At 48.6% G+C, this 14,272-nt stretch overlaps 1 protein-coding gene across 2 annotated transcripts; it reads right to left on the reverse strand.

Moving 5' to 3' along the window:
- Nucleotides 1-68: 68 nt before the first annotated feature.
- On the reverse strand, nt 69-10,298 carry LOC100123929 (deleted in malignant brain tumors 1 protein). Of its 2 annotated transcripts, none has more exons than XM_001607658.6 (4): nt 10,138-10,298; nt 9,181-9,352; nt 5,014-5,222; nt 69-4,143 (listed from the first exon to the last, which is right to left on the reverse strand). In XM_001607658.6, the coding sequence occupies exons 2-4, from the start codon at nt 9,269-9,271 to the stop codon at nt 1,741-1,743; spliced, it is 2,703 nt and encodes a 900-aa protein (XP_001607708.1). In that variant the 5' UTR covers nt 9,272-9,352; nt 10,138-10,298; the 3' UTR covers nt 69-1,740. The 2 variants fall into 2 exon arrangements, with proteins under 2 accessions (XP_001607708.1, XP_031777700.1); XM_031921840.2 differs by having other exon boundaries at nt 5,014-8,614; nt 10,138-10,277.
- Nucleotides 10,299-14,272: the final 3,974 nt, after the last annotated feature.

Below are 14,272 nucleotides of genomic sequence, written 5' to 3' on the forward strand. Positions count from 1 at the left end.
GATCGGAACATCGCATAGCGTAAGCAACTTGGAACGAGGGTCAGTATGATCAAGCAATAAGATGTCGGTTCGAGCGTTCGCCAGTTATTTATTTATTGGTAAAAAATATAATTATCATTACAGCTGCAATCACACAGAACAACGCAATATCGACATTGTGTATTGGTATACATCTCGCTAGGCGTCGTCAATTAATATAATCACGTATATAAAAAAAAACTTAACAAAACGTCGTCCTCTATCGTTTCGAACACAATATGTGATACAAGTGAATAAACATCCCTATGTATTAAAGTGGCCGTTGAAGGAACAATAAAAAAATCAACAACCTTTCAATTGAGTATTATTATTCCGGAGCTCGGCGCATAATAAATCGTTCCGGTGTCGAGAGCGTGTCCACGAGGGAGACACTAAACTCGAGAGTGCTCGAGTTCCATCAGAGAGAAAATTATACATGCGGCATTCCGTATGATTAAATAATTCCTACGACAATACTTTTTTCTCAATCACATTTCATCATTGCTTGTTTAGAATACTCCATCAATCTCTCGCGCACTCGGTTTTCTCAATAAGGGTAGAGCTTAGTCGAAATGCAATTCATCTTTATCTTTATTGACTATTATTTTGTTCATACTTAATCGGCAGTATACTGAGATTCATTTGTTATACGTTAAATTAGATTCGTAATAGATAATGATGTATAACGATACCTTGAATATACTGCTACTTTGTTGCATCTATGATAATATAACGAATGGAATGACTTTCGCTTTCCTCGACTACTCTCTATCCTTGTCTACTTAGTAGTTTAACGATAAAAATCCAGGGAAACACTAGTAAAACCGACTGGATTATTGCATGAGAGTGTGTAATCGCGTGTGTATATATAGATATTATTTGTAATAGAACCGCCTTTACGTTTAACAATGTGTGTGCCTCTGTGTAATTACTCAAAAACTCTAATTCACTATGTATGTATGTATGTCTGTATATGTGTGTGCGCTCTAATAACACGCAACATTAACAAAATGCGTTCTGGCGTTTTCATCGCAACAAAAGCGTCGCTCGGCTCTTCTCGAATAAAGTTTTACTCATCCCCATCAAAGTGCCGACGCCGTTGGTAAGTAGGATAGTATAATGCATAATAATTCTACAATGTGACGCAGCAGCGCTTACGGCTAATAATAAACTTTTCGCTATTTACAGTTGCATGGCACGCACTGTCGCGTATAGATAGTCGCCGGTTACAATATGCTCGTCCCTCATCCTTCGCTTTCCTCTATTTATATATTATAATCTTTCTCTGGAAAAATTCTAAGTCGCAGCTACTGTTAGACTGACGAATCGCTGCCGACGCAGTTCTCTCTTTCTATAATTGAAATCAGCGAATAAAGAAACAGTGGAGTTTTGTATCGCGAAAACTATCGGTAAAAGCAGCGATTCATCGCGTATTTACAAAATGTATATCGTACTCGTTCAGCACAATATCTCGGAGACAGAGTGCCTTCGTATTCCATCGCATATACCGTTCTACATCTAGAGTGTGTGTGTGTGTGTATGTGTGTTTATGTACAGATTGAATTGCAATAAAAAGCGACTCGGAATTGAAAGCCTCTCGCCTATAATTATACCGTCGTTATTGGGCGCAGTTATGGATAACAGACAACGCAAATATAATTGACCCAGTACAACCGAACGTTAAACTGATTGTCGCAACCGATGCCGCTACAGTATAGAGGTCTAGTAAGGTACGTGGATGTCCCTGGAGTTGGTGCTCTTCCTGCACAGCCGGCAGGTGCACAAAAGACAGCAGATTCCCAGAAGTATAGCCAGGGCGGCACCGAGACCCGCACCAGCCCACCCGGTCGACCCGACGATGTCCCCGATCGAGCTGTTGGCCGGTACGCTGCCCGGTTCGATGGTCTTGCCGCAGGTCTCCTTGGACTCGTCGTCGGGTTCGCGGGTACTGGAGTTGCCCAGACCTACGGGTTTGGGACAGTTGACCACACCGTTACACAGCAGTCTCTCGGGTATGCAGCCCGCGTTACCCGGGCACTGGAACTCGCACTCCTCGAGCTTCTGCTGGTTGAGGTTGCCAGCGTGGTCCCTCGGCAGGTGATACAGCTCGGTCCAGGCGATCTTGAACTCGGCTCTGGCCAGTGCCATCGAGCCAACGAACTGTATACTGATACCTGGCTGTTGTTGCTGGCCGTTGATCGACGGTTCGGTCGGGGCGATTTGAGCAGCACTGAGGATCGGCATGTCGCGCGCGTAGCTCACGTTCTCCCCGCAGATGGCCATGATGGGGTGCTGGGCACTGGGCAGATAGATCTCGAGCTTGCCGTCCTCGCAGCTGCGCGAGGCGAACTTGCTCTTGACGAAGTGCAGCCAGAGGTCTCGTTCCGGGCTGACGCGCAGTTCCCAGATGCACTTGATGGAGCGCGGCGGTTGCACGTAGCTGAGCGCCTCGTAGTGCGGGAACTCGAGCTCGCCATCGGTCTGAGGCTCTAGCAGCGCTGGGCCGCATAGTGGACTGTGCACGAACTCGTAGCTCGCCTCGAACAGCGGCGCGGGCTGCTTGAAGTAGCTCTGGGCGGCGTGCGCGCCGTCGACGAGAAGCTTCAGCTCCAAGCGTTCTCCCTTGGAGACGATCCTTACCGGAGGATCGTTGAGGGAGAGCTTGCAGCGACACTGGCCGCGAGCGGGATTGAGAACGCTACTGCTGATCCCGGTAGTGGGGGAGATCTCGGGCTCGTGAACGATGACGCGGTCGGCGCGACTGTCCCAGCACGTGCCACAGCCAGCGGAGTAGGGCTGCTCCTTGAAGCTGACGGAGCGCAGGGTCAGGATCACCCGGGCGTAGAGTCGCCGGTCGGTGACAAAGCTGTATGTGCAGCTGAGGTCCCTCGGCGGATCACCGGCTCGCTTGTAAAGCAGCGTGTTGAGCGGCGAGCGGAGCTGGCCCTCGCGGTACTTCCAGGCCGGGAAGAGCTCGTCGCACTCGGTGTTGGGCACGGGCTCGCCGAAACGCGTGGCGTTGAAGAAGTCGTAGTGGGCCCAGTAGTAGAGCGAGCTTCCGGAGTAGCTGCCGGTCTTGCTCTCGAAGCGCACGAAGAGGGAGGACGAGCTGGAGACGAAGTCGTGCTTTTCCATGGGCTTGCTGAAGGTGTCGCAGAAGGTCTTGATGATGCGCGCGTCGTCGGCCCAGTCGGCGTCGTAGAGGGTGAGGCTCTCGGCGCAGTCGCCGTCGTACGGTTGAATGGGCGACTCGATACGGTTGACGCGGAAGCTGGGGAAGTAGAGTCTGGCGATCTCCCCGGGCCGGCCCTTGAGGAGGTAGGTGCAGCTGGTGTGGGCGGGATACCAGTGAGCCACGGAGAGGAAGATGCCCTCGACTTTCGGCTGTAGGTTCTCGCTGCTGAGGATCCAGTCGCAGGATCCGTTCTTGGCGCTGGCGGTGTCTACGTGGCCGGGCCAGTTACCCACGTTGAAGTGGAAGCCGGTGTTGAGCAGGGGCCCGGCCGGCGAGGAGACGAACTCGACGAAGAGGTCCTTGCCGGTGCCGATGATGCTGTAGGGGAACTTGCCCATGCCGCAGAAGGTGCCGATGACCGGGGCGGTCTCGTTGAGCCCGTCGTAGATGCGAATGTAGTCGTAGGGGCAGTGCTCGGCGCCGGAGCTGATGGGCCGCATGGGACATGTCATGATGTTCTCACATCGCTGGCCATCGATGTTGAACTCCTCGTTCTCGATGTAGAGCTTGATAAAGGGCAGCCGAGTGTTGAGCCGGTACTTGCAGTGGAGGGCGCGAGGGTAGATGCCGGGAAAAGCGGGCGACTGGACGTAGCAGGTCTGCAGGCGACAGTCCTTGAAGCTGCGCTCGCAGTAGGTGCCGGGAACGACCTCGCCGCGACGGTTGGGATAGAGCTCCGGGTGCTGGCCGTAGCGCAGGTAGACCTCGAACTGCTGCTCGGCTCGGGTGTCGAAGCTGAAGTAGGTCTGGTCGGTGAAGTTGTCCGTGTGGAAGAGCACGCGCACGAAGGACGTCTCCGAGATGAAGGTCTGCGGCTGCTCGCTCTCGCCGCAGAAGACCCCGGGCTCCTTGCGGTTGTTCACTTCGGTTTTTGTGTTACCGTCCATTATCTGCAAGTATAGCATAAAGCAGCGTGTGAAAAGTCGTTGTGAAAATTTACACAGTCGCGGGGCTGACAGACATGGTTTTGCTATATACATATAAATACTTATAGCGCAAGAATACGTCATGTATCAATTTATCGCTGATTTAGTACCTCCAGGCCGTAATATTATTAATTAAAAATTCATATGTTTGAGTAGTTCTCGCCAATATGGCGGCTCAAAGGATAAAGGCCTAACCTAAGGTACGGGCATTGGAGTACACGAATTACAGTCATCGTGAATCTATTTTGATTTTGAAGCGTTATCTCTCAACTCTATTATGATTTTTGAGAAAACTCTAAGTTTAATTTACGTATTAAGATTCACATCTATATATTGATCACGCGAGCTCTCAATCGTTTAAACGTACATCATTAGCAAACCAAATTCTCAAAACCACATTACCCAACAAATATTCCAGTAAAAATCCTAACTTTTGTACCTTCGTGTAATATTTATTCTCAACATTATTTTAAAAAAGGTTTTAAAAATCATGTCTGTTCCCTATTGGAAAACGCTCGGATTATCGGAAGATATTTCTAGCTCACGTGTCACTCGAAATGAGAGAATATCAATTTTCAAGTCATACCCATTGTAATCTACTCGCTATCCGCTAAAGCTTATACGACTAACTAGCCGTGTGTAACTCTTTACATTCCCATTAGGCAATCCGAGCGCGGAACCGCGGCTTTTTTCCCCCGGCGTATAAGAAAGAAAAAAAGCTCGACGTTTTAATCCAGGCCACAGAGTATACAGTAGCTCGGAGCGATTATACACTCCGCAGCAGATAAGAGCTGCCGGAGGGAACAAAAATAAAAGAGATAAATCCAATCGTACCTGCATATAGCCGCCCATACAGGTGGTGGCATTGACGAGAATGCCGACCTTGAACCTCTTGAATCTCACCCTGAGGATGTAATCCCTGGGCGTTCCACGAAAGGCTCGGAAGCGGTACCAGCAAGTTAGCGGCTTGCCCCAACTCTCGCTGGTCACGACCGGCGAAGAGACGTCCTCGTAGATCTCCACCGTCTTGTTGCATCGCTCGGCTACAACAGAACCGCGACTTTCTCAATTATCTACGGCCCTGACACACGCACACACACACGCGCGCGCGCGCGCGCATACACATGGACAAGGGCTATTGTACGCGAGCAGGCGCTAACGAGATTACGCGCGCGAGGGAAGATTTCGGCGCCTTGGATTATCATTCCCGGCGGCGGCACAGATACTCTCGAGCGGGCGAGATAGCGAGAGGGAGAAAGGCCGACGTCGTCGCGCAGCCCAAGTTTCGAGCACTTAATCGATACTCGACCTCTTGCCGCCGCGGCTGCTGCTGGCGAAGAAGAAGAAGCAGAAGCAGCAGCAGCAGCAGCAGCAGCTTCTTGTCCCCTTCGCGAGAATGCCTTCCGTCACTCGAATTACACGAGCTTCAATCTGTCTGTGTCTGTAGACAGGTATTATGCAAAGAGAGAGAGAGCTTGCAAGCTCGCTATATCCTTTGTTTGCCGTGATCTTTTCGCGCTCCTTGTTCGAAAAGATTCCGTATTCAAGTCTCGTCGGGGTGCAGCGTTTAATAGGCCAACCTCGACTTTCGCAGCTCTCTGTCTATACGTGTGCATAGTATCTCTCTCTCTCTATTTTTCTCTCGCTGGCGTTCGATTTTCAATTCTATGGACTCTGCAGACTACTACCACTACTACTACTGCTGCTGCTGCTGGTACGTAGTGGTGGTAGGATTGATCTGGCGGAGCCGAGATTCCCTGGCTGTGTGCTCCTTTCGCTGCTCCAGTTGCAGCTTCGCGTGTACGTATGTGCTCTGGGTTGCATGTGTGCGCGCGTGTGTGTATTTTACATGCACTTCGGGGATGTATGCGCGCCGAGAAAGGGAGCTTGCGAGAGCGAGTTTGTTTCGTTTGGAGCTCTTTGATGCAGGGGCTTGTGTTGATGTTATACGTATATAATATAGCTTGACGAAATTATTATTTTCGCAAATTTACCGCCGTCTGCGCGAGAGACTATTTATTGATCGCGGAGTTTATTTTGTGGACTGATTTTACGATTGAACGATATTCGGGGCAATGTCGAATTCTTTGTTTTCTAATACAGTGCTTTCTACTTTTTTCAGATATTTTTGCGCACTTCGAAAGTGTTCTATAAATTTTAAAGCAGTAACAAGCACTCTTTAAGCTTTTCTTTTTACCAAAATTTTAATGTATAATATAATTTCTTCCCTTAATAGCACAAAGCGTTTTTTGAAGACGCTCAAAAATCGTTCAGAGCCAAGCAATGTGAAAAGGAACGTTTCATAAACGGTGGAAAGAGGTTAAACAAACGTCGAGAATTTCAAATAATAAAAACAAATGCTACAAATCACTTTATAAATAGTGAAACAACCCCACATTAAACTGCTCACCCCCGAAAATCTAAAAATACCCGTCCAGCCCAACTAGCCAATCCTCCTCTCTCTATACCACACTATACGCTTCTAGATCACGGGGTCAACAACATATATCCCTCTCTATCTCTCTCTCTATCCCTTCCTCCCTTTCCCCGATAATCTCACGCGCCCATAACCGATGAGCAAAGTATCATCGTGTCGCGCGCGTATATACCCTCCACTAATCGTCCATCGAGTGTGTAATCTCTCTCTCTCTCTCTCGCCTGCGTTTTCCGCTCGTTAACCAAAAGGAGCCCCGCGCATGAAAAAAAAAAAGAGAGAAGAAGACGAAGGAAAAGAAAACAAGAGCTGCTCGGAAGACAAGTCGAGCGAACAAAGTGGGCCTGGGATGCTTGAAAAAACTACCTGTGTACACACACACACACAAGTGAGAGAATCAAGTGGCACTGCAGAATTTTTTCGCGCTCGCACAATCATCGCAGGGAAGTGGGTTACAACGCAGGTGAGAGAGAGAGAGAAGAGCGTTTACGTCGGGGAAAATGTTCGATTGGCCCAGTAGCCGCAAATATAGGAGAGAAGGGGGTGGGGGGGAAGGAAGCATAGAGAAGAAGAAAGGCGCTGCGGAATGAAAGGGCTTAACGAGCTGGAGTAGAGGTTGAAATTTCTTTGAAGCGCTAATGAAAGCTCTCTCTCTCTCTCTCTCTCTCTCCTCGCTCCGCGCGCTTTTTCTCCCCCCGCATCGATTATTTTCCGAGGCGATAAGCAGCTCTCTAGAGATGATTCTTCGTTATCGCGCCTTCTCGCACGCACTGCCATTGTATCGCTTGTAACGAGGCGATTACGTATACACATACTCCTTTCTTCTTGTTGCTCCTGTCCAGCTTCTTTGTGTGCTGCAGCAGCGCAGCGCTGGACGCAAGATTAATTGGATATCGTGTACTGGCGATACACACACACACACACACAGATATCTGCGTATAATTAACGAAAACATCGTCTCTTCCAGGACGTTACATCCGACTCCTGCAGCGGCGGAGTAACCCAGGATCGATATAGGTAGAAAGCCACACACATACACACTTTCTATGCATACATCAGGTAGTATACTGCTGTTGCTGCTGTGGCGGTGGCGGAAGCCACGTGTATGTGCAGCGGGAGCGGATTCATCGACGCGCAAATGGATGAATTTCGGACGAGCGCATTCAAGATCAAAAGCTGAAAAGCCCGCTATGTGTGGACTGCTTTTTTACACAAACACGCGCGCGCGTGTATAGAGAGGAAAATGATGCGCATAGAAACAGGGTAGTGAAGGCGCGCAGGAAAACAAAGACGGAAGTGCAGGTTGTACAGTGGCTATTTGCATAATCCGGACCGATGCGCCGCTCTATATGCGGATGTTGCCGCGAAATGAGCTGCGACGTGTACTATACTGGCGTGTGTTTGTGATATACACAGCTCGATGGAGTTTAGCCGGTAATTTATCGGCTCTCCGATTCTTCAGATTTACTCGCGACGCGTATTATCACTGCGTGCAAGAGATAACGTCGATCTTAATGAGCAGCCGAGGAAGATTGATGCATCACTTCCATTAAAATTAAGCACATCCTAGACGTTGATCGAGCCCTCGCTACAGTCGCATGCACCGAATCTGGAGCTGCGGTGAGAGACTAACGAGAAGTCCCAACGTGTAACGCCAAGATTCTGCAGGCAGTAATGAGATTCAACCCCTCGTACGGCGCGTTTAACGCGCGATTCGTCGAGGCTCGAATACTTAATATAATCTCAGCGCTCGGTGTCCGCGTATTATAATAATACCTCGTTCTCTCTTCCTGGAAAAATTTAATGCTTAAATTAGACCACTGCGCTCGCGCGGATCTACGTCTCCGCGGTTATATCAAAGTATATATAGGGATATGTAATAATAAGCGCGATCCAATTTTACGCCGGGCTCTCCGCTGCAGCGCAGTAATAATGCAAATAGACTCGTCGAACTGCAGCAGCCTTGTCCTCTTCATCCTCCGGGAATTAAGAGCGCTCTCCCTGGCGATGACGATTATTATTATCGTTATTATTTTGTAGAAGCGGAAATCGCTAGAGTTGTATGTACATAGTAGTGCAGCTAGAGAGAGAGAGAGAGAGAGAGCCGGGTTAAAATTAACATCTCATATTTATTCATTAGCTCACCGGTACTAGAGAGTGGGAGACATAAAAGAGAGCGTAGAGTTTCCGTCCCCGCGAGGCCGTTGGCGAAATTAAAAAAATAAAAAATCCTCCTGGCGCAGCAGTATATTTTCCCTCGCACGACGAGAAGCGCGAGAAAGAAGAGATACGTACCCGTAGGATTTAAAGGAGGAGTTGAAAAGTAGTAAAGTAGCGGTGGGAAGGGGGGGGGGGTTAGAGGAGGAAGGAATAACTGCCGGTGGTGGAGAAACTTTGCCCGGTATTATCGGCCGATCGTCAAAACTTTCGAATCCCTTCGTACACCCATAAGATATATACGTCTCTCTCCCTCTCTCTCTCTCTGTGCATGTGTATACGTCTGCTGCTGTACAGCAGCGTGAGAGTTTATCAACTATAATCGAGGTTATAATTAGCGGACGACTCACACTTGCGAACGGCAGCAGGACTCGGGGTGGCCAGAACGAGCAGCAGGAGGGCACCGGCCAGGAACAGGCAGCATCGGCGCGTCTCGGCCATGTTACTTCGCACTGCTCTCTCTCTCTCTCTCTCTCTCTCTCTCAGTCGAGCTTCCTCATCGGCGCATAGCAGCTAATCAGTCTGAGAAAAGAAAATATACTTCAGTTAATCCCGAGTGCTCTAATTCGAAGCTTCGTTTTTGCTCTCGCGCGCGGGGCTGACCCGTCGCGGATGTCTACCACTGTATAGCTATACACATACATAGATATATATATATATACACATATACTCGCGCGAGCGCGCGGCGGGCTTCGTGGAAAATATCGCGCACGTGCGACGCAGGTTTTTTTCTTCCCTGACAAAGGACGAGCGAGCACGTAATAATCGCGTTACGTCAGCTCTAATTGCGAGAGCTCTTACGACTTTTTCCCTGCGTTGATTATACCTCAGTTATATACGTCGGGAGAGCGAGAAATTTTTAATCTTCCAATTAGGACAACACACACACAGTGCGCGCGAATCGGAGCAGTTTGCGAGACGTAAGCGCGCGAGAGGAACAAAGGAAGCCGAGATCTCTCGGACCGCAACGGTATAGCGTCGATTCCTGCGGGAGATAGAGAGAGAGAGAGAGAGAGAGAGAGAGAGAGAGGTGTCTGAAAATTTCATCGTTGAACGTGTAACAATTACCATGGGACACCCTCGAGTTTCGCACGCTCCCGCGCTTCACTATGTATGCCCGCTGCAGGTGGAGGTTATAAGCGCTGCTAGCCGCGAGCTGGATTAATAGTTGCCGCGGTCGAAAATTCAATCCGATTAGAGAGCGAGCGCGGACGCGCTAATTGCGCGCGCTACACGAGTTATTTCCTTTTTCTCCCGTCGTCGCGTCTGTATACGTTTCTCTATTTCGCATATAGTAGCACACTCACCTCGCGCACTAGGATCCCGCAGCCATGCTGCGGTAGATGCACAGGACGTGTGTATCCTCGGTGTGGTACGAGTGTACGATAGTAATACAGAGAAAGAGAGAGAGATCGACGTTGTATAAGCGAGGAGTGCGAGTAGCTCGGTGCAGCAGCTGCCTCCGACTGGCCGCAGAGAGCAGTTCTCTCTCTTTCTCGTCCGCGGCGGGCGGGCTGAGAGAGGGGGGGGGGAGGCTACTGGCGCCGCCGGCGGTCGAAGCTTGCGCATACTCGCGAGACTGCCGCATCGCCGCCCCCCCCTCCCCCCCACTTACGGCTGGAGATTTTTTTCTCCTCTCTCCGTCGGCACAGGAATTCCTGGAGATTTTTTTCTCTCTCCGAGCCATCGCTCGCAGGGGTTGCGCTTTCTTTCTTTCTATTCAACGATCGACTTGCGTTATATACATATACTTACACCATATACATATACGACGGCTCCTGATGTGTACACATACACGCGGGCTAATTGGCTGCCGTCTCTATATCCCTCGACTCTTTTCCTATGAAAATACAGCAAAGTTGGCAAGGATGTGTTTACACACACACACATGTATAGTATAGCGTGTTTGGTCAACGAAGAGCGCGAGTATATATATATATACACCGCGGCAGTTAGGCGCTAATTTCCGGCTTGCTCTCTCTCTCTCTCTCTCTCTCTCTCCTCTCGACGTTTGTTCGAAACTTGCGAGAGCGCGGCGGAGAAAAGTTTTCTCTACTATATACATGTACAAGCCGCGGCAGCAGCTGCTTCTCTCTAGCGATTTATAATTACACACGTGCGCGTAATCGAGTAGGCTGCGCGCTGCACAGTCGCCCATCGGCCAGACAGGTATTCAATATGCGCCCGTGCTGGAATTCTACACTATATTGAGAGAGAGAGAGAGGATGCGATATAAAGGATCTTCTTTATGCGTCGCGCGTCCTCGTGAAATATTCACGCATACGCGAGCGTCGTCGACGTCTCTCTTCGTTCGCGCTCGTATCCGCGCGGATTATTAATTATTCGTAAATGAACGATGCGAATGATTGTAAACGCGGCTGTGTACAAATCGTCGTCATACACACGCGGAGTAGAGAGAAAGAAAGCCGACGCGTATAATATGCCTGTTTAATGAGGATGTGGGCAATGCTCGCTCCCCCTTTCCAATCTTCCAATCGCTCTTTCTCTCTCTCTCTCTCTCTCTCACTCGCGTGTGTTTACGCGATGATATATATAACACACGAACGTCTTTGAAAGCTGCAACGAGCTCGCGCGGTGGGGCTGATCGCGCTGGAGAAACTCGATTCTGTATAATACGATTCGTAATTAGCAAAGTATAGCAGCGGTAGCAGTAGCAGAAGGAAAACTACACGATTCTCTACACTCCGCGCTCGCTCTGCAATAACGCAGCTCACCATCCGGTCTCCCCCCCCCCCCCACTCTCTCTCTCACGGAAACTCTCTCACTCTCACACTCCGGCAGTAACTAATTGCGACTAGCAATTTGTCACGTAGACAAATGGCGTCGGCTGCTACGCGTGGCAGCGACTGGTATATACGACTCTCTCTCTCTCTCTCTCTCTCGTCAGAACAGCTGCAGCGGAATAAGTAAGCTTGGTGTAGTCGAGGGAAAAAGTCAGGGCCCCGAATTTAAACTTTAATTCGCGCGCTGCGCTGATTACGTCGCATCCTATAGGGTTGATTTGATGATCGGAAACTTTGTATAGGGGAAAAAGTGTATAGAGGGCTAATGTGATGGAGATCGAAAATGGGTTATACGAGCGAGTAGGGTCGCGTATACGAGTGCGCTATCGTCGGTTATCGGCCGTCCTATACGGCTAGTTTACCACTTAAAGTATAGTTAGCGCAGTAGAGTGCAGAGCGTCAGCGGACGAAAAGTTGCCGTCGTGCAGGGATCGACCGGCCGAATTAGCTGATAATTGAAAAACGCGATTAACTCACTTCTTGCAAAATGTTTCTCACCTCAGAATTTTGAGACGCTTGCCAAGTGCCGAGTAAAAAATTCGCTCTAAAAATAATATTCTAAATAGACTTGCCAACGAGACCTCGTTCAATTCGATGAGATGAAATAAAAATAAAAAAAAAAAAAAAAACATCCCAGCGCATTTCTAATCCATTACACGCGTCTCTCCTCGGCGGTAATGCATTTTTCCGCGGGTATTCAAAAGCGCGTCGAGCGAGAAAAGCCATTTCACCGCGCAGCTTCCATTAATGAAAACACGCGGCACTGCGCGCTGAGAAAGCGAGTATATAGAGAAAAGGGTGGAATGGAATCGCGATAGTCGTCGTCGTCGTCATAAAAGACGTACCCGCCGCCAACACGTCTTTATAATATAGGCAGAGGGTCAACGGTCTTTTCCTCGTAAATCGAAAACGCGTGTGCAGAATTCAGTGAAAAAAAATAATAATAATAATAATAAGCGATCGAAAATTCATGAGAGCGAAATTTAATGCGGTGAAAAGTACAATACATACTGCAGCCGCGTACGTCGAGTCAACGCTATGCGGGCTGAAAAGAAATTTAATTAAAACAGCCCGCGCTGGAAATTACAGCTTTATTAAATTTACCGCGTCAAAATGCGTGTCGGCGGTTTGGAAAAAATTCGATCACGCGAGGGGAGGGCGACAGCAATTTCGATGGTAATATATAGAGTCGAAAAAAGCCTCGATGAACATTGCCGCGTTATATGCCGCGGGAAACAACGACGCTCGGTGTTCTCGTCATTTCACAGCTATATCTACAGCTATGGTACCATTAAAAAACGTCCCGCGCACACTGCATGCACGCGGGGGAGTAATTTTTTTTAATTAAAAACTTTGCCGGGAGAGAACTCTCGCATCCGCGGACCCTGTACGAATTATTTTTTTCTCTCTCTCTCTCTCTCTCTCTCTCTATTTACATTCTCCGAACAGCGTCAAAGTTTCAGCGCGCGCGGCGCGCTAAATAATTATCGTGGAACCTTAAGTATACGTTATACGTTGGACGTGTTAGCTATAGGACTTTTTAGAGAGGATTTCCCGCAAGGGGTACGAGAGAAGAGGTAAGGACTGCGCGAGACGCAGCTATTTTTCAGGACAGAGAAAGAGCGAGTAGGAAAGTCGGAATCGATTCGCCACTTCTGCAGTTTGAGTTTCTCCCCCCCCCCCTCCCCCCTCTGCGCTCCTTTCGGCGCGCCGGGCTTTTCTCGCGCTATTATTTTCCGTCTTTCTTGCGAGAGTGGAGCTTGTTTTTTTCCCCTTTTTTTCGTTCCTTATCGAGGCAGTGATTGGGACGGCTCTCAGCTGTTGCTCTTTCTCTCTCTCTCTTTCTTTCACCTGTTACACTGCGGGGGTATTCGGATTTGATTATTGTTTTTGTTCTCTTTTTCGAAGGTCTGACGGGCCAATTGGGAGTTTCGACACTGCAGCAACGATTTTAATACACCGAGTGGATGCAGAGATTTAAAAAAAAAATTTGACTTTGAAAATTCCGCTGCTCCGGTAGCGTGACTCTGCGTCAGCGTAAAAATGATTAGATTTTTGAATATTTTAAAAGTAGCGCGCGGTTATAGAAGTATGATATCCCAGCCGGTATTCCATAGTTTACTCTAACGGAAAGTGACTGAAAAATTTACAAGTCATAGCGATAGCGATATTGAAATTTACCCAGTGTTTTTTGTATACAGTAAAAAATACTATCGCTTATATCGTGAAATTCGTACGCTTTCCCAACCTTTATACCCGCCCTTGTGTTTTTTATTCTGGCACGAATTCTTTGAATAATAAAAAAACAAGCACATAAATGTTCGACCATTGTACAACTTTTTTTCGTTGTCCCGTACAACGAAACCCATTGTAGACACTTTTAAAAGCTGCCTTTGTCCGAATTACTCGCAATTCGCAAAACCCAAAAAGGTTGTGTAATTTTCCCGAAAGCTCGTCCTCCATATACGGCGCATCAACGCTTTTGCGAAAACAAAGAGATAACCGTCTACCCGGCAGCGCGTACGTCCGTCAATTTTTCCGAGCACCGAAAAATACTCCCTTTTCGAGCCTTCAAATTCCCCTCCAAAAAAAAAAAAAAAAAGAGAAAAAAATAACGCACGTGCCGCACGTACAATCA

The sequence above is a fragment of the Nasonia vitripennis genome, chromosome 1 (genome assembly GCF_009193385.2).
Source record: "Nasonia vitripennis strain AsymCx chromosome 1, Nvit_psr_1.1, whole genome shotgun sequence".
Classification (NCBI taxonomy): domain Eukaryota; kingdom Metazoa; phylum Arthropoda; class Insecta; order Hymenoptera; family Pteromalidae; genus Nasonia; species Nasonia vitripennis.